The sequence below is a fragment of the Sturnira hondurensis genome, unplaced genomic scaffold (assembly GCF_014824575.4).
Source record: "Sturnira hondurensis isolate 20B ecotype Veracruz unplaced genomic scaffold, ASM1482457v3 Scaffold0021354, whole genome shotgun sequence".
Lineage (NCBI taxonomy): Eukaryota > Metazoa > Chordata > Mammalia > Chiroptera > Phyllostomidae > Sturnira > Sturnira hondurensis.
This window is the reverse complement of record NW_028093985.1, coordinates 15,105,127-15,124,112: the sequence shown is the minus strand read 5'-3', so window position 1 is coordinate 15,124,112 and position 18,986 is coordinate 15,105,127. Positions and strand designations below refer to the sequence as shown.

The window sequence follows — 18,986 nt, the reverse complement described above, 5'->3', positions numbered from 1 at the left end:
ATTGAAATCAAAATATAACTGAAATCATCAGTATCATCACAATACTATGTACTAAACAAAAATAGCCATCTTAAATATGATTTTTAAAATACCAGTTTCAGCACTTCATGTCATTTCTAAGACACAGAACTAAAAATAATGACTACTAAAGAAATGAATTTAAAAATTATTAATTTCCTCTTCAGTACACAGTAATAGAATATAAAAAGCAAAATAAATTACCACTATAGGTGTCGTCTCCTTTACTTTCATTTATTGTAACAACTAGATCATCAGAAACAAATTCTATAATCCCATGAGGATCATCATTTTTCAGAATTGTTATATTAACAATGGTAGCACTTCCCAACTTGCTTTCCCGTTCGCCATGGCTGCTGAGGACCACCCAATAGTGTTCATCCAACTACAATGAACATGTCAAATTAGGAAAAATACAAATCTGAAGTTTTCAAAGCAAGCAAACATACATATATATATAGTCAAGGATATTAACACAGTCGATTTTTTAGAAACACATAACTCACTCAAAGGACAAAAGAATTGATATTTTTTCTTAAAAAAGTTTAACATTCTCTGATCAATTAAGAAAAGACACCAGATATAAGTGTACATAACCCAAAAGGGAAAAGATAAACAATGACACTACTCTCAAATGGTAAGATTAGACCTTATCTCACTGATGACCTGGTCATTTAAACTAATGAGTAAAAAAATAAAATTAACTTAAAAGCTACATAAGCACTCATGTGTAAGCACATGAAACTATGTCTGCTCCCCTTAATATAAAACTTATATTTATTTCCTTTTAAAAAAGTAATTTTCAGAAAAACTTCAGTTCAAAACCATATTATTAAAAATTGCAGTCAGTGCAGATGACATATAATAAGACATAGAACTAAAAGATGATGAAAACTGATCACACACGCAAAGTTTTGTATTGTTTGGTATTTCTTTTTGCAGGACGAACATACATCGTTCAAATTTGGATTTTTTATTCTGTTCTTTAAGCATTTTTTTCTTTTTTCAACCACAAGTACTTCTCAATCCATTCTGGCCCACTTCCATTCCTGTGTCTCTTGTCAATGTCAAAAATATTTGCATTTAATAATAATACTAGATACTATCAACTTTGCACAAAAGCTCAAAGAAAAAATTAAAGTACTGTACCTCTGGTATCCCATCCAATCTTGTTAGCAAGGTGATTACAATCTCCCTTTCCCCGGGTTTAAATTCCAGGACCCCTGTGTTTCCATAGAATTCATTGCTATCTCTTGGCTCTACCCAGTAGCGTAGAAACTGCTTAACAAGAGCTCCCCTGGATCGAGTGATGTGGAGCTCTACAGATTCTCCCTCCTTAAAAAAAAATCCACAAAAATTCAAGTCTATTACAATTCTTCTGAAGTTCTGCGTACAGAATAGATGGAAGTTTCTTTCAACTTACCTGTATAATATAGGGTCCTCTGGAAGCAGGAGAAAATTCAAAAATTCCCCCAGGATCATCATTTTCCAAAATAATAAGATCACGGCTGGTATACCCAGATTTCAGCACCTGATTTTCCACATTGACCCTGAAGATGTCAGAGGGGGAAAAAGACACCCGGTACCTATAGTTTTACTTCTGAATTTTAAAGGGTTGTAAGGTAATATTTACAACACTTTCAGATAATGAATATAAAGGTTATTAGGAGTTTAAACAACTTAAATTGAACTTAAGCATATTAAAATCCCTTGAGAAAAACAGTTTTACTCATAGCACTTATGGGGAAGCTTCTATTTCTGAATTCATTATATTCTTTATATTTGATTGAAACGAAACACTGCATATGTACATCAACAATACAAAGGTTGTAAATATATTGCAGTCTTATTAAGTACCAAATTTACAGATTTGTTTCCAGTTTTAGAAAAACTAATTTGTAAGATTAAAAATATATTTAACTAAAATTGTTTTAAATTTTACATACACTTGAATTTCTTTTAAAATTCATCACCTATGATTATACTAACTGAATAAAAGTTGGGTAACTATGTGGATGCATGGATCAAAGAGGAAAAACATTTTCCCTTTTTGTGATTATATTTTAGAAATCTTCTTTGACCTTTTATATGTTCCTATTCACCTCAATTTTAATCTCATGCATTAGAGGTAGTCCATATAAAAATGGAATCAAATGGATCTTAAATGCATCACATGTTATAACAATTCCTACACATATCTCAAAAGAACATATTAAAACAGATGTTTTTTATTTCTGGTTTTTATGTTCAGTGTATAATTAGAATGATCAAAGGGACTGAGACTACAAGGCTCTGGGAGTTTAAAAGCCTACATGCTGTTTGAGAATTCTCAATCCTGCAAGCTGCTCTAAACCTTCCCAAATGTCACTTTCTATTGAACCACAAAGTACTCTTGAACAGACCTCAGGATCACAATGAAGCCACAATTAATATGTAGAAAGGATAGCTCATTCCTATGTAATAGAGAATCTGAATTCACTTCCTTTCCTCACTTTTGGAAACTTGACAACCAGTATCTAGCATACTAGTGGCCACAGAAGGGATTAGCCCAAACAATAGGACAGTTATGTATTATATTGTTAATGCAGTCATATGATTTTCATAGCAAAATTTTCTATATTTCATTCACATCAATATTTTTCTTCATTAAAATTCAAGAAATTTAATTTAATTAAAATTAAATAAATTTAATTTAATGTTTAATTTTAATTAATAAGCTAGTAGACAGGAAAACAGGATCACAATACAAAATATAAAAACCCATTTGAAACATTACACACAAAACTTTTTTAACTTTCTAAAAATATGCTACCCTTAGGTAAAAAGCAAGTGTTTCAAAAAGTTTTTTATACAAGTGAGAAAATATAGGCAGAAACTGCTTGGACACAAACGAATGAAAGAGATGAGAGTTTTGATCACAAATTCTCTGTTAAACAAACAACAGGATGCACTCAACACGTTGAGAATTTCACAAACACAGCACATTAACTTTTCCCTACACCATGTGTAAACTATAAGGAAAGTTAAAAATTTTAATTCCTCATATGTAAATATATTAATTGTCAAACTTTTTATCAGATTACCTTAAATGCATTCATAATCTAATACGCAGAGGAAGAGACTTGCTATAAGCTGCGCTTATCATTGGGAAATGACAGGACACACAAAGCATGCACAGGCAGGTGGACAAGCAGCATTTCTCAAGGCCTGTGGTCATGCAGAACAGCAGCTGTCTCCACAACAATGGCTTGCAAAGCAAAATGTTGAATCGCAGAAACCAGGAATTATCTGTCCACTTACCCAAAATACACGACAAACCTTTCAGTTTCTACTCTGTCAACACATAAAGAAGCGTGGGAAAGTGGGAAGGGAAAAAGGGAGACAGAGATCACTTGCCAAAATCTCACTAATATTGCTAGAAACTTAGAATGGCAAGGTAAAAATAAAGTTCAAGAAAGTCTTTCTTCTTCGCCCCCACCCCTGAGCTAGTAATGTGCACTTTATGGGAACTCTACACACTGGGTTCTTTGCTATTGACAAATGCTAGCAAGGGGTTTGGCAGTTCCCTCTTAGGGAAGATGACCCCACAGCCAGCCAACACGCAGGACTCATTGAAGACATTCCTTTCCAGGCCTGCTCCAAGGCACCAGGGCCTGCCAAGCACTGTGCATGCTTACAAACCACAGCAGCTGAGCAAATTTCATTCAGCCCAGCTTATAATTGCTTAGCAGCTTTAATTAGGTTTAAAAAAAAAATGAAAACCTCTATCCTCAGATCTAAAGCCAGTTGCGCTCGGAAAAAAACAAAAACTCTACAAGCAGACAAAAATATAGCTCTCATCATTTACAAGAAGCCATATCATTGTATCATTTAACTATGACAGATATTACTTAAATATAACTTTGTATCAGGAAATCAAAATACTTTTCCAAATCCCCAATGTAGTACATTTTCAAATAGCATTGAAAAACACATGTCAAAATACACAGACCTACTGCTTCACTTTTAAAGTCAAATGACACTATAAGTAAGGGGTTATATAGCACATATATCAAAATTAAAAAAAATAAATTGGCATAAAATTGGTTACTGACTTGGGGAAAGGTAAACAATAAAATATTTTTAACTGGTATGGCATTAAAATTATTACAAATTGTTCAATACCAGGAAAACTCTTACCTATAGTTGCAATACAGAAAATGTGCATTTAAATTTCTCATTAAAACTATAGACCATAAATACAATTGTATTATTTTTTGTTGCAATGTTATACTGCAACTTACTGTGATCACACATACTAGCATTCATTCATTCTAGTCTTTTGAGAAATTTGCAAATCTGAGATGGAAGTTTTGATAAAATATATTATTTCAAATCACATATTTTATTCTCACATTTATTTAATGAAACACAAATGTGTCTTGGACACTTAGATGTAATTAGCTCCTTCTTGTTCATGCACAATTGAGATAATACAAGTATGCATTAGTTACTATTTGAATTAAAACATTTTAGTATAAATTGAACAAATGTCTTCTATTTCAAAAGACAGAAGCACAATGATTTCTGAAACTCTGTACCCCACTATTTGTATTTCCTTATGAACTATTTTTACCCATAGAAAAGAAAAAGAAAAAACATAAATATTATATTTAATTAATTTCAAAAGTTTCTATGATAAGGTTAAAAATGAGTATTTTGAAAGAATACAAAGAATAGCTACTAGGAACTTGTAGAGGTAAAATTTAAATTATTCTCCAAACATTTAATCCAGACCAGAAACTCAGCTGAATTTAAAAGTTTCTATGGATTGCTACGTTTTTTATTTACAATTGAGGTTCATTTTTTTAGCTTTTTTTAAATGTTGTCCATTGCTTTAGTAAAATACTCAAAACCAGCTTAAAGAAAAAAGCACATAAATAAAAAGATGATTTTCAGTTTATGTTTCACTAATTTTTTCATAAGAAATATCTTTGCTTAAGATTTAATGTAAAATATGTTAAACCCACAAGTATTTAGATAGTGTATTTTATATTTGTTTTTGTCCTTGTTTGATTTTACTTTTTAAAGTAAGCATAATATGGTTGTGAAAACAAAGCAAATGAATAGCAGACATTGTTCCCTATATTCTGTATTTTTCTTTCTCATAAAAAAACAAATACTCATCAGATTTATGAAATGTGTTTACACAAAACACCCTCAAAGAAAAACCTCTAAGAGGCTAATAGTAAAGTATAGAGAAGAACAGGGGGGTCACATAAAATAATTACTACTTTAATCTTGATTAATATAGTATAAAATAATGCCTATTAAATTTCTGTAAATTTTACTGCTTTAAAAATATGAATTTTTCAAAGCCCTCAAGTCACATTAACTTTAATATGTTAACAACGCTCATATAAAGATAATTGTAGTAAATATACTTCTTTTTGACTTCTTCTGTTATTAATGTAAATAACTAACAACAATTAAACACCATTTTTTTCATTTTTGGAAAGGTTTTCTGTATTATTAAAAATATCTTTATGATGACTGTGATCTTTTCTTACTATAAACCACCCACAGAGAAATGTTAAGTGAATCCTTATTAGTAAGGAAAAATAACCATTAAATCTGCATTATTTTTGATTCTCTGAAATATAAATATTATTTAAGGTTTAAATTCCATGAAAAAAAAATTCATTACATGAAGATTAACAGTTTCTTTTAAATCACTCAGAAGAGCTCTATTCCTCTCTCCTGTTGAAAACAAGAACAGCAGGGCTGTTTGTTTAACCTAATATTTTAGATTTGTTGCTGCCTATTTTTTAATACAACAACATATTAGCTATGCTTAAGATTTATCCTAAACTTTCTATAAATTCCCTGTGAAATCTTCCCTCACAATAAACTGCAGAGTAAAAGTTCACAAAGTCAAAACAGTCAGTCTAACCAGAAGCCAAACAATGGAATAGCCAGAGACCCAGCAGAACATTCTTTCTTAGATTTTTTCTTTTTACTTTATATGGAGTAAAGAATTAAAACAAAAAACAAAATTACTTCTGAGTATTCGAAAATACAAACATCACTAAGCAATCAATACCTAAATGGGTCATTACCTGTCTAGGGAAAGTGTTACCGTCTCATTCATTTCCGGTACATCATCAGCCTTGACAGTGATGTTGATCGTTGTGTCACTTTGCCCAGATAAAAATACAACAGAGCCATTAAAGGGACCTATATCGTCCAGGGTCACTGCTTTTGAATTAAAGCCAGAGGGCTTCAAACTCCAGTAGACAGTAGCCTGGCCATCAGTTCCATCCCGATGTAAGGGAATGTATACCTTATAAAAACAAAACAATTTCCTATATAGTCACAAATTATATGAGCTTTTCAGTGATCAAGTTCACATGTAATTATGTGAATATATGTATTATTCTGCATGGAAAAGTGAACCATTAAATAACATTAAAAACATTAGCATAAGCCTTTCTTTATGCTTATAAATCATTTGATAGAATTATATTTATTAGTTTTTGTTAACCAAATTCATAAAATTGCCCCCCACCCAAAAACATACCTAACTAGGGGTGGCTAAACAAAAAGACAAATATTTCAAAAAAAAAAACAGAGTGCTAAAAAAATAGAACAATTTGGCTGGAGAGTAAATTTCCATCTGAGTTTCTCTAAAAAAAAAAACTGAATTAATGTAATGTCACAATATAAACAAAAATAAATCTTTGTCCTTACAATGGGAAAAATATGTGTTATGTAAAATGCATCCTAAAGTGCTAAGGGGCAATATAAGAAAACAATAATATTAGTAACAATATGAAATGTTTCTAACCAATATGATAATATTGCAGTACAATATAATGTTGTGCAAACAAAATCAGATTTTCAAATCATGGCTCTGGATTACTTGGGCAAGTCACTTAACTTTTCCGACCTCAATTTCCACGTGCAAACTGAAGTTAGTGGTTTCCCGTTTGGCAAGTTTGTAGTGAGGATTAGGGTACCTCTCCAGAGTAGAAGCTAAATAAATGGAAGTTACTAAAATAATTCTGAAATGAATTGTATCTGGTAGTTTATTTAAGTGTACTACACATTAAATATATATAATAAAAGGACACTGTAGATCACGAAGAAGTTTAATATATAATAAACAAACACTTCATTGTAAATACACTATTCTTTTTAAACTCCTAAATAAGGTATCTTCTTTGCTTTTTGACCTTTAACACAGCCCATCTTGGCGGGGCGGGGAGGAAGACATTTACCTCACTAAAAATTGTGCTAATCTGGCTGGGAGTGGTCAGAGCTGGAGGCTCTGATTCTTACAGAGCAAAGATTCTTAGGGAAGACGGAAAGTGTAACAGAGGGCTGCACCCTTAAATCACCAGAGGGAGCGGGCGTGGTCTAGGCTGTAGATGGGACAAAGAGAACAAAGGGAAACTCACTTTTTCTGCTGTTTCCCAGGAGGGGAGGAATGAAAAGGTCATGGGGCCCAAAACTTTCCCCAAAAGCTAATTTCCCTCAAGAGAAAAACATAAAATGGTAAATTTACAGCTTTATAAGACAAATGAATAAAAACAATGCACACTAAGAGGAAGCTAAATTCTTTTTAGATTTTTTCCACTTTTTAAAAAGAAAAGTATTTTTAAAAACCCTCGAAAATAGAGCTTCTCTGCTAATATACAGAATGAAATGTACAAAGAAAGTTTTGGTCACCATATTTTGACATGAGGCTTTGATATCATAAACTGCTTTCCTCATTCCTGATCTGAACCTCAAACCAGTTTAAAGCATATGCAAGCGTGAGAGACTTGGATAGGGTCTCAGAGACAAACTGTGATTCAGGGAATGCTCAGGATGAAGGTCACTAGACAGACGATGAGAAAATTCAACCAGAGTAGGGGGCGCAAGGAGGGTGCTATATATATATGAACATGCTTTTATGGCGTGGGGTGGAGGTGTATGAGTATTTCCCCACATAGACATATAATACAGAATCCCTAAGATTAGGCATTCTACAACCTTATCACCATCACCTCCACTACCAAGCATAGCATCCCAGTCCTGTGATATACATGACTTACCCGTCCCCAAAAATTATGGTTTGGCTGTCACTCTATCAAATGTCATAGCATTCTCCAAAAGCAGCTAGACCAAAATATACTATTTTTGCTGTGAGCAAATAAAATGCTAATTTTATTTTTATCAGATATGGCAAAAGACGATGGAAAACCACACATTCATCAGTTACTTGTTTCAGATTACATACTGAAGGCTGGCTATAAATGGTGAAGCTATGACCATTTCTCTATCTGTTAATTCTATATACTAGTCCTATTAAAAAATTAGTGTCTGTACATTATCTCAAACTCATTAGGCCCCAGTGATAAGAGAAAGCCTACTTACCACTTCAGCAGCGGAATCTTCTGGTTCATGTAAAATGATCGGAAGATTGCTAATAAAGCCAATTTCTCCATTTGCAATGTCTGGAGTAACCGCTAAAGAAATATTCCGGATTTCCCCAAATCTAGGACTAATAGGTGGTATTGGGGGATTTATGTTCACCAACTCCACTTTTTCCAACTATGATAAACAAACAAGACAAAACAAAAATGGAAATAACAGAATTTTTTTAAAAAAAATGTCTTAATTGCAAGGGGCAACAAAGTAAATATGGATAAAGGCCACCAATCAATAACTAAGCAACTTCATTTTCTTCCTTGTTCATTCTTCATCCTGTTTCAATGTCCTGCACTGGAGTCCTGAGCTCCTTCTGCCCCTCGGTTATTATTATTTCCCAGGGTTCTATCTAAGACCTTTATCTTATAATTTATACCCTCTCCCTACTAAGGTCCAGATAGCTCCTTCAAATTTCAAACTTTATAACCAACTGCCATTAAATATGGCATAAACGTCACACAGACACTTTGCAGGTAAAATATCCAAAAGCAAAACCACTCTCTGTTTCATGTCTCCTCACCACTACCATCACCAGCCCTGCCATCTGCTTTTCCTTCTTGTTACCTGTACCCAACTACCTTGACACGAAATATCAGAGACTTGTCTGCATCTCATTCCTTTCTTCCACTGGTCCACACCTCTAATCAGTCACCCAGATCTCTTCTCTAGTAAAGAATATTCACACTCAGATATCCACATTCAAACTCCAAATGTGACTTAACATGCTTTTATGTTTAAAGAAATGCAACACGTATATAACATGTAGAGTCCCTGTAATTAATGAACATGACCACCATAGTAACTTCCACAGTGTCCTGCTCACCCAGAATGGCCTCCCTTCATCATTTCACAAGTCCAAAGTGTATCCGCTCTTAAAGAAAAACTACATTTCCTTCTCTCCCATGAAGATTTCCTTGGATTCTCTAGCCTGTTTGATTCTATTTCTTTCTGAACTTCTATTGCTACTCTCACTAAACTCAGACTTCATTCTAATTCCATTATTGCTTGCTTATCATCATTATGGGTGTTTCAGACTTCCACTTCCCCAAAGGACTGTAGAGTCCTTATGGGTCTATGCCTGTCTCAGCATTTCCGCAGTATATGGTAGAGACCTGAAATGCAACAGCTACACAATGAATATTTGCTGATTCATCTCTCCAACGTGAACCAAGCTCTGTAGGAACCCTGATCTATCACAAACTTTCAACATCTTAATATTCTACCTTTTCCAAACCCAAACTATCAATACTTGAATATAGGAATAATCATTACAGAACTGCAAAAAGCATGGCCATTTTAAGTTAAAGCAATTTTGAACTTAAAACATTATGAATCTCCTACTCTAGACCTCTCTGTTAGGCTCTGTAATGTGGAAATGACTTTGATTTAAGTTGGTTTTCCACAAGTGGACTAAACTGGTACTGATCCCACCTATACTCTCACAATTTCTGATGAACAACATGCACCTTAGAAGGGCAAAAATAAGTGCTTTTTAAAAATGTCACACACTTTACTTTGAAAATCATATAGAAAAACATAAAGGAGTTGAGCAAAAGCGAAAAAGGACACATGGACATGGACAACAGTGTGGTGATTGCTGGGGGAGGAGAATATGAGGGGGCTAAAGGGTAATGGGAAAAAATAAAATAAATATTAAATTAAAATTTGTAAATAAATAAATGTCTTTAAATTTTTCATATTTGGCAAAAATTTGAGTTCAAGAAAAAAAATAGACTGGCAAATTTTGTCAAATTCTGGTATACAGATTAAGTAAAATAAAATGTGTGATTCACCCTGGCTGGTGTGGCTCAGCGAATTGAGTGCTGGCCTAAGAACCAAAGGATTACTGGTTCAATTCTCAGTCAGGGCACATGCCTGGGTTGTGGGCCAGGTTGCCAGTTGGGAGTGGATGAGAGTCAACCACACACAGATGTTTCTCCTCCTCTCTTTCTCCCTCCCTTCCCCTCCCCTCTCTCTAAAAATAAATAAAATCTTTTAAAAACTGTGATTCTTTAGTATCTTGAATTTACTTTATAAAATAAATAAAACATAAAGATAAATAATTAACATAAGTATAAATGCCATTCTTTCTAGAAAAGAGGAATATATATACCCATATACATATATATTTACCTTTTAAAATAGCACAAAGAATAAGCAAATAAAAAGTGTACATTTAAATGGCATATAAACATAAAGTGCATTGTTCGGAGGCAAAAAATGTTTATAAAGTACACTGGTCATGTGTAAGCCCATGCTGTGAATGAACATTCTTGTTCCTGTGTATTCACAAAGCACTAAACTGATCAAACTGATTCAAACACCAAGGAAAAAAACTCAATATAATTGTATTTCAAAATCTTCTGTAAAAAAAGAAAGAAAATAAGTCATAACTTATGTACATTTATCAAAAGTTACAGAATTAATTCTAAATATCATGTTTTGAAAAATACAAGGTGGCAGAAAGTAGGTTGACAGTTTTAAGCACCTGAATACAGCATTTATTCTTGGACTGTATTTATTAATTATTGTATTATTTTCCACATAAACAGCTGTAAACCTACTTTTCCCCCACCCTGCATAAAGAAAGAAGGTATAGAAGGCTATGAAGTGAACTGATCAAAAGGAAAATGCAAATTTTACATAGCTTATTTCCTGCTCTCTAAGCCTTTTTGTCTGGGTTCCGTAAGCATCTGCTAAATCAAACTGCCCCATTCATAAAGAGCCCTTCTTTGCTTTCAGACAGTTTGCAACTGGGCAGCACATTAGTAACCCCATGCTTGCCAAAAATTGTCTCTCAGACTGATGTATTTAGCTGAGAAGGTTACAGAAGAATGAGGAGCTCCTGTCTTAGATTCTCTTTTCTTTAGTTTCATTCAACTTTCCATGCAGAGTCTGATGCCTCCCATTCTTGAGTTGCTCATCCATTAAGTACTATACAAACTCCATGACCTTCTAATTCCAACCCGACTTCCAGAGCCTACAGCTTTTGTTGAAGCTCAAGAAATTCTGTCAGTGACGAATAATGCCTTTTTTCCCAATAGTATTAAATTAACTGTCTGCACAGTAAGACCTTTGTTTTTTTTTGTTTTGTTTTGTTTTTACTGAATATACAGATAGATAAAAGATTCAATATGGACTTAGTAGTGCGAACAGATTTCTAACCAGGGATCACCAAAAATTCAGATGCTACATGCTTCTTCAAATGTTAACTTACTTTTAACGTGTCATCAAAACTAAATTCTGTCATGTTCACCTAGCATATTGAAACATAAAATAGCTAGGATAATATCTGACCCACGGAAGGTTCCTAATAAGGTTTTGTTTACACAAGGATTTTCTGCAGCTACTTAGACGGAAATATTGAATATTTTTTAAAAGATTAAAAGTGTAATATAAAGATCACTAATATTGATTGTCACCCACAGTAAAAGTAGTAGAGGCAGCATAAGAAATCAGAAAGCTAAAATGGAAACGTTCTCTACAAATCAAAATCAACATTTCTGCAATATCAGTTTTCAAACACATGTCCCGTCACCGCAGTGCCTACAGAAATGCCCTGGCTTCCATGAGAGAAAAAGCAATTGTGTGAAACCTTTTTGTTTTATTTCACTTATTTTAATAAGCTGGTTCTCATACAAGTTGTGATCTATGCAAAGATACAGAAGGGAGACCTGAATACTGAGACAAAAAAAGACTAAAAAACCTTAAACATATGCTATGAATTGAATGCTTATGTCCCCTCAGAATGCATATATTGAGACGCTAATCCCCAATAGTGATGGTATTCACAGATGAGACCTTTGGGAGGTAGACGCCTCGTGATGAAATTCGTGTCCATATAAGAAGAGACATCTTCTGGGGTTATATCCTAAGAGTCCTGAAACACCAATTCAAAAGAACTTATGCACCCCAATGTTCATAGCAGCACAATTTACAATAGCCAAGTGCTAACTGAAGCAACCCAGGTGCCCATCAGTAAATGAGTGGATCAAAAACCTATGGTACATTTACCCAATGGAATACTATGCCGCAGAAAGAAAGAAAGAACTCTGACCCTTCGCAACAGCATGGATGGAACTGGAGAGCATTATGCTAAGTGAAATAAGCCAGGCGGTGAAAAACAAATACCATATGATCTCACCTATAAGTGGAACCTAATCAACAAAACAAACAAGCAAAATATAAGCACTTAGAGACATTGAAATAAAGAACAAACTGACAGTAACCAGAGTGGAGGAAAATAATGGGGGAAAGAAGGAAAAAGTTCATCAAGAAACATGTATAAAGGACCCATGGACAAAGCCAAAGGGAGAAAGAATTGAGGATGAGAGGTTGAGGGGTGGGATGGAAGTGGTGGTGGGAAAATGGAGACAACTGTACATGAATAACAATAAAAAAGAGAGAGAGAGAGACACCAAAAAGCTTGTTTCCTCTCCCTCTCTCCACTATGTGAAGACACAGCAAGAAGACATCGGTCTGCACACAGAAGAAGGGCCCTCACCAGAACCCCACATGCTGACACCCTGATCTCGGACTTCCTAGCCTCCAGGACTGTGAGAAATAAATGTGTGTTGTTGAATCCACCCAGTCTATGGTATTCTTTGTAGCAGTCCGAACTGACTGAAGCAATGTACCGTATTTTGACATGTATAACGCATACATTTTTGCCCAAATCTTTCAGGGGAAACTATGTATGTACATTATACACAGGTAATATTAAATATATATCTATATAAATGTTTTTAATGCTTTTATTTATGCTTATGCACTAAAAGTGTAACTCTAGAAAGGAATAACTTCTGATATTGACAGTGACAAAAAGTTCTTGGCCTTCTATGATGTGTAAGTATTATAAATTTGTTACTGGCACATAAAATTTCTTGTACCTTGTGTTTGTTCATGTGTTTTGTAATTATTTGTTACATAAAATTTCTTGTTCTATAGTAAGTTCAAACATAAATGTTAAAGTTCCTTTAGACAAAAAGCAATAAATAAATGAATATAAATAAATAATATAAATAATTGAATTTATATAAAAAATAATTGAACTTAAAAAATTAAGATGGAAGATTTTTTTCTTGAAAGACTGGGCCAAAACATGGGTGCACATTATACATATCAAAATATAGTATATTAATGGGAATGCTCTGAGGACACAGACAGCAAAAAAAGGCAAAAGAGAGCACAGCAATGAAAAATAAAAAGAAAAAACAAAAACCTCCATTACATTCTGAAATTCCACTTGACAAGTTGTCTCCCAAATGTTCGTAAAATCTCCTAAGTTTGGAAATGCTCCTCTAGGGGAAAACTGGTGAAATGAGTATATATTTCTATATATTAACAAAACCACCTAGTTATGGCATGTTTTGTATAGGGCCAAACTTAAATTTCTTATTAAAATTTCTGAACACATCTTCAGATTTGTTCTGCTGGCAGTATGCTCTAACTTCTTGCCAGGGCCATGAACTTGACCACTTGCTCAACCCCAGACCCCACCATTCAGCTGCCATCTCACAAGAACAGTCCACAGGTCTCAGGGGCAAAAACACAATGTAAATAACACCCATCACTCCAAAAACAGAAACTTGAGTGGCCTCTAAAGAGTGGATTACCCTCATACACAGAAATATACATCATATCATAATTTCCTCACTTTGAAGAGACAATAAAATAACAACACTAATAATAATAATAATAATAAAGAGGAAAAGGAAGAGGTCCTGTCAGTAACAAAGCCTTTGAGAACATGAGAAAAGGCCTCCCTCTGGGTAGGCATATTACAAAAAGGTACCCCCCCCAAAATATATATACATATATACATCACCCAGCAGATCCCTTTGCCAGGAATTCTCAAGAAATGCATGAATAGTACAAGCATGGGGCTGGCGGCCCAGCTTCAAAAAAAAGACAACAGTCTCAAAATAAAAGGAGCCACCCACCTGGCTGAGTGCTCAGCAAGGTGGGACACAACCATGTGAAATTTAGAACACCAAGAAGATATTTTATTATTATTTTTTTTAATATTTTATTTATTTATCTTTAGAGGGGGAGGGAAGGAGAGAGGAAGAGAAACATCAATGTATGGTTGCTTCTTGTGCATCCCCTGCTGGGAACTGACCCCTGCCAGGAAATGGCCTGCAACCCAGGCATGTGCCCTGACTGGGAATCGAACCGCGATCGTCTGGTTCACAGGCCCGCGCTCAATCCACTGAGCTACACCAGCCAGGGCCCAAGAAGATATTTTAAAAAGAAGAAAAAAGCTTTCAGAGATAAAAAAAAAAAACAACAAGTTACTGAAGAAGGTAAATGACTTTCCTCTCAAATTTCATATTAGAAAGTATACAAGATATGCCCTGGCTGGTGTAGCTCAGTGGATTGAGTGCAGGCCTGCGACTCAGAGGATCGCGGTTCGATTCTCAGTCAGGGCACATGCCTGGGTTGCAGGCCAGTTCCCTGCAGGCCAACTCCCAGCAGGGGATGCACGAAAGGCAACCATACATTGATGTTTCTCTCCCTCTCTCCTTCCCTTCCCCTCTAAAGATAAATAAATAAAATCTTTAAAAAAAGAAAGTATACAAGATAAAACTTTCCAAGATCTGAAGAACAAATTATTTTAACTAGAAATTTCTAGCAAAACAATCTATAAAAAAATTTTTTTGATGCTCAAACACTCAAAAAGTTTACTTTGCACATACATTTTCTTCACACATATTTGAGGATAGACATACTATTACAAAACTAAAACACAACTTAAGAAAAAGGCAAGAGATCAAGAAAATTCAAAGGTCCCAGTCAAAAAGATCCCAGGGAGCAGGTATGAAGCAAGCATAGAAAGCAACATAATGAACTAAATATTCAAGATACATTAGACAGCTGACAGACATAACATGGTGAGGATGGCATATAGGGGGCAATTCAAAACCCCAAAGAAAGCAATAAACCACAAAGAGAATCTAGGTAAAATTAAAACAAATTTAAATGTGACTTGATTAAAAAAATTGATAAAATATGCCCTTTTATTTGATATATATCAGTTGGCAAAAAACAGTGACATGAGATAACATTCTTCATCATTCACACTACCTGAATCTGTATTACACTTATTTATATTACCAAAGTTTGATAAGCACCTTTTTTTGCTTTCTAATTTTCAGAATCAACCAGAACCAAATGCATGGAAAAAATAACCATACTATCACAAATGAGTGCAAATGTTTTAAACTTTGACAATAAAAATGTTAATAAAAGTTAAGAAAGAAAAAAGATAAGGTAGAAGAATATGTTCTGAGGTCTTTATTTCTTGTGAATTAGATGAAAATCCAGAGATACTATCTACAGTTAATAAGTAAAGAAACAGATTTTTTAGTATATTATTTAAAAGTATTTACAGTATACAATTTTTCTCATACTGCTTTTTTATTTCTGGAACACGTTCCCTGAATGTATCCATCATGAAAAACATTTATCCTATAAACCCCATTCCTGTCATAATTTATCAAAACACTCAAAAGAATAACAGATTTCTCTCTCTCTCTCTGTGTGTGTGTGTGTGTGTGTGTGTGTGTGTGTGTGTGCTTGTGTGTATGTGCGTGTCAGTCTGTCTCTCTTGGTCCTCCTCCATGAACAATTTGTGAGTTACTTCATTATGTCATCCAATTATTCTGACCTGCATTTCATGTCTAATAATGCTTTTATTATCATATAACTAAAATTTTAACTTTATAAAACTCTTGTTTTATTTCCTTATATACCTTAGGAGCAGAAACAGTCTTTCTTTGGACTCCCTAAGTAACTTCTAATAATCAACCCAAACTATAAAGAACCAAAAATATAAATGAGAGCAAAATAATGGTTTATTAACTTTCTCACATAGATAAGTATACTTACAACAAACCAAAGTTGAGATTATTTTAATCATTAAAATACCTGTACTAGGAAGTGGGCCCCATTTTGAAGGAATGCATCATTTCTTATCGGTAATTTTGAAGTGATGTGAGTTTTCTGTTCTGGAAAAATGAGGCTATTTCTCCTGGATATATTTAAGATGCCATCTTTTGCTCTCAAAGGGTCCACAGCTCCAGCAGGAATATAAAGTGCAGAATAAAACATCCTCACATCTCCTTTAGTTCCTCCTAGTCTTGTAAAACTCAAGGATAAATATCGTTCTCCTGGGCTGCTTTCAATCTTCTGGTTTTCCATAGGAAAAAACGTTATGAGGCCATAAACATCATCACTATCCTGGATGTAGAACAAAAGCTGCAGATAAAGAAATAAAATATTAAAATGCAGAATTTCCACTTCTGAGATTACCAAGCTGTTTATTTTCTAGGCTTGTCTGATTTTTAATATTTACTTATATATTGTATCTAGAACTGATTACTTCTTATATGTACTATAGTAAAAAAAGAGTCAAAAACAGTTCTGAAGACCTTCCTAGTTTATAGTTTACAGAAATTTCTCAACACTGAACTTTTTTATTAAAAAAGGACAACCTTGGGCAAGCAAAGCAATGATCATTTCCCAAACCAGTGTTCTTCCCATCACATCAAAGCATACACAAATGTGACTTGTGTGATCAAATTGTTGGGCTCTCCGACTGCACAGAAATACTCACACAAGTAAAGCGTAACAAGAGACCTACCTCTGCTGGTTCACTCACTTCCGCGCCTCCTTGTATTGTGTGGGGCAGAATCTGAAGGAGGTAAGCTTCTGCCTCTTCTGGAATGTCATCATTAACAACAGTTAGTGGAATGGAGGCTAACATCTGCCCTTGTGCAAAACGGAGAACTCCAGAACTTGGTCTGATGTCTGCTGTTACCGGTGAGGGATCGCTGCTATTCCGTGTCAGTACCCAGTTCACGGAAATATTCCCATGGGTGCCGCCATTTCTAACCACCGTAATATTTTCAAATCTAGAGTTTTCAAAAAGAAATATACACAGTCACACAATACACTGCAGTTCCCTGAGATGGACTTTTCCACTGTCAGGCTGGCCATCAGACATTGATAAAAACAAAAACCAGTATCATGAAGAATGATTGTTTTTTAATATGAAGGATATATGTTGATATGTCCTAGGAAACTACCATAATAGGAATTCACTTGCATATTTAAATCACTTCCAAGGTAGGAGAGAAAATAGGAGAACCATGGTGGAGGAAATGACGCATACTCTCAAGAGTTCAGCATTGTGCCCAATACCACAAACACTAAATCTTGGCATATTATAATAAAATAATTGTAGCAACAGGTTTGAAATAAACCATACCTTGATGTTGTATCTTCATCAATTATAACTGTCCTTTCAAACAAGGCACTGTTGAATGAGAGGACTCCATAAGGTTTGTCATTTGCCTTAATGGTGACTTGTACAATAGAAGGGCTTAATAGCACAGCATCTCCCTTTAAGGTATCTTTTAGCAGCACAACATGAAATGATTCAGCAATCTCTGGTATGGTATCATCAACTATTTGAAATTTCAGGTGTGATTCATGAATAAAAGGTGGAAAAACAATAGTTGTGTTTGACTGAAGATCAAGGAAGTCTAAATTCTGCTGGGCATGTGCTGTTGAATTCCCAGTTACAACAACATAACTGATTGAAACTTCATATTCATCAGATCCAATCAGATTTCCACTGTCATCCTTCCCACAAATCACTGGAATTATGAGTATGTGGTCTTCCTCGGGTACCAAATACACACTCTGGATGAATCTCACGGGGCTATCATTTTTCTTAATGATGATCTCAACTGAGCTCCTAGAAATATTAATCTCAGCTCCCCCTTCTACACTTTTCAGTTGAATTAAAAATATTTCATCATTTTCTGGTACCTGTCAAAGTGATACAAACAGTGGTAAAACATCAATAGCTAAAATACCTGCAAAGAAACCAAAGTGCAAAAAGTCACTATGTTTCAATACAATTACATAAAAATAAAAATCTTTAACCGAAGGGAACCTACAGAAAGACTTGCTTAGTGTCATTCACTGAAATATTTTCTAAAGGTAAATAATGCATTTTAGATAGGGGAGGAAAAGTTCATAAGGCAATGGTATGAACAGATAAAGAAGTAAGTATAGGTATAATGTCTCTCAACCTTGATTAATCTTTAGATAACTCAAAAGATTTGACAGTAAAATGAACATATATCCTACTTTTATCAAATTGGTAAGGTCAGAAGCACCATTCAAGATCCAAGAATCTAGAAAACTGCATTAAGCATCATATACAAATTGTCAGTGTTTACTCAAGTGATTTATTCTTCTTTCTTTCTAAACAGTTTCTAATTCAAGAGTTAAACACACGATACTAGTCATATGATTATGACTAGTAATTCCCAAAATGCACATCATGTGTTTCTGGAGAACAAGCTATAAGAGTCACTACTAGGGAAAATATTGACATTGTTACAATACTTATATAGATAGATTATAGATAGATATGGATATGGATGTATTGGAAACTGCATGGAAATCCTAGAGATAATCTCCACTGTGCTGCTTGACCA

General features: G+C 34.2%; 1 protein-coding gene across 1 annotated transcript in view; it reads right to left on the bottom strand.

Moving 5' to 3' along the window:
• The window catches only part of ADGRV1 (adhesion G protein-coupled receptor V1), a 508,576-nt gene that overhangs the window by 439,750 nt on the left and 49,840 nt on the right, over positions 1-18,986 (bottom strand). The window contains exons 7-14 of the mRNA XM_037032075.1: positions 17,744-18,309; positions 17,117-17,387; positions 16,402-16,731; positions 8,419-8,595; positions 6,117-6,340; positions 1,442-1,568; positions 1,168-1,353; positions 223-403 (exon numbers count right to left, since the gene is read on the bottom strand). Coding sequence (XP_036887970.1) covers positions 223-403; positions 1,168-1,353; positions 1,442-1,568; positions 6,117-6,340; positions 8,419-8,595; positions 16,402-16,731; positions 17,117-17,387; positions 17,744-18,309 — 2,062 coding nt within the window. The remainder of the gene's footprint in view (positions 1-222; positions 404-1,167; positions 1,354-1,441; positions 1,569-6,116; positions 6,341-8,418; positions 8,596-16,401; positions 16,732-17,116; positions 17,388-17,743; positions 18,310-18,986) is intronic.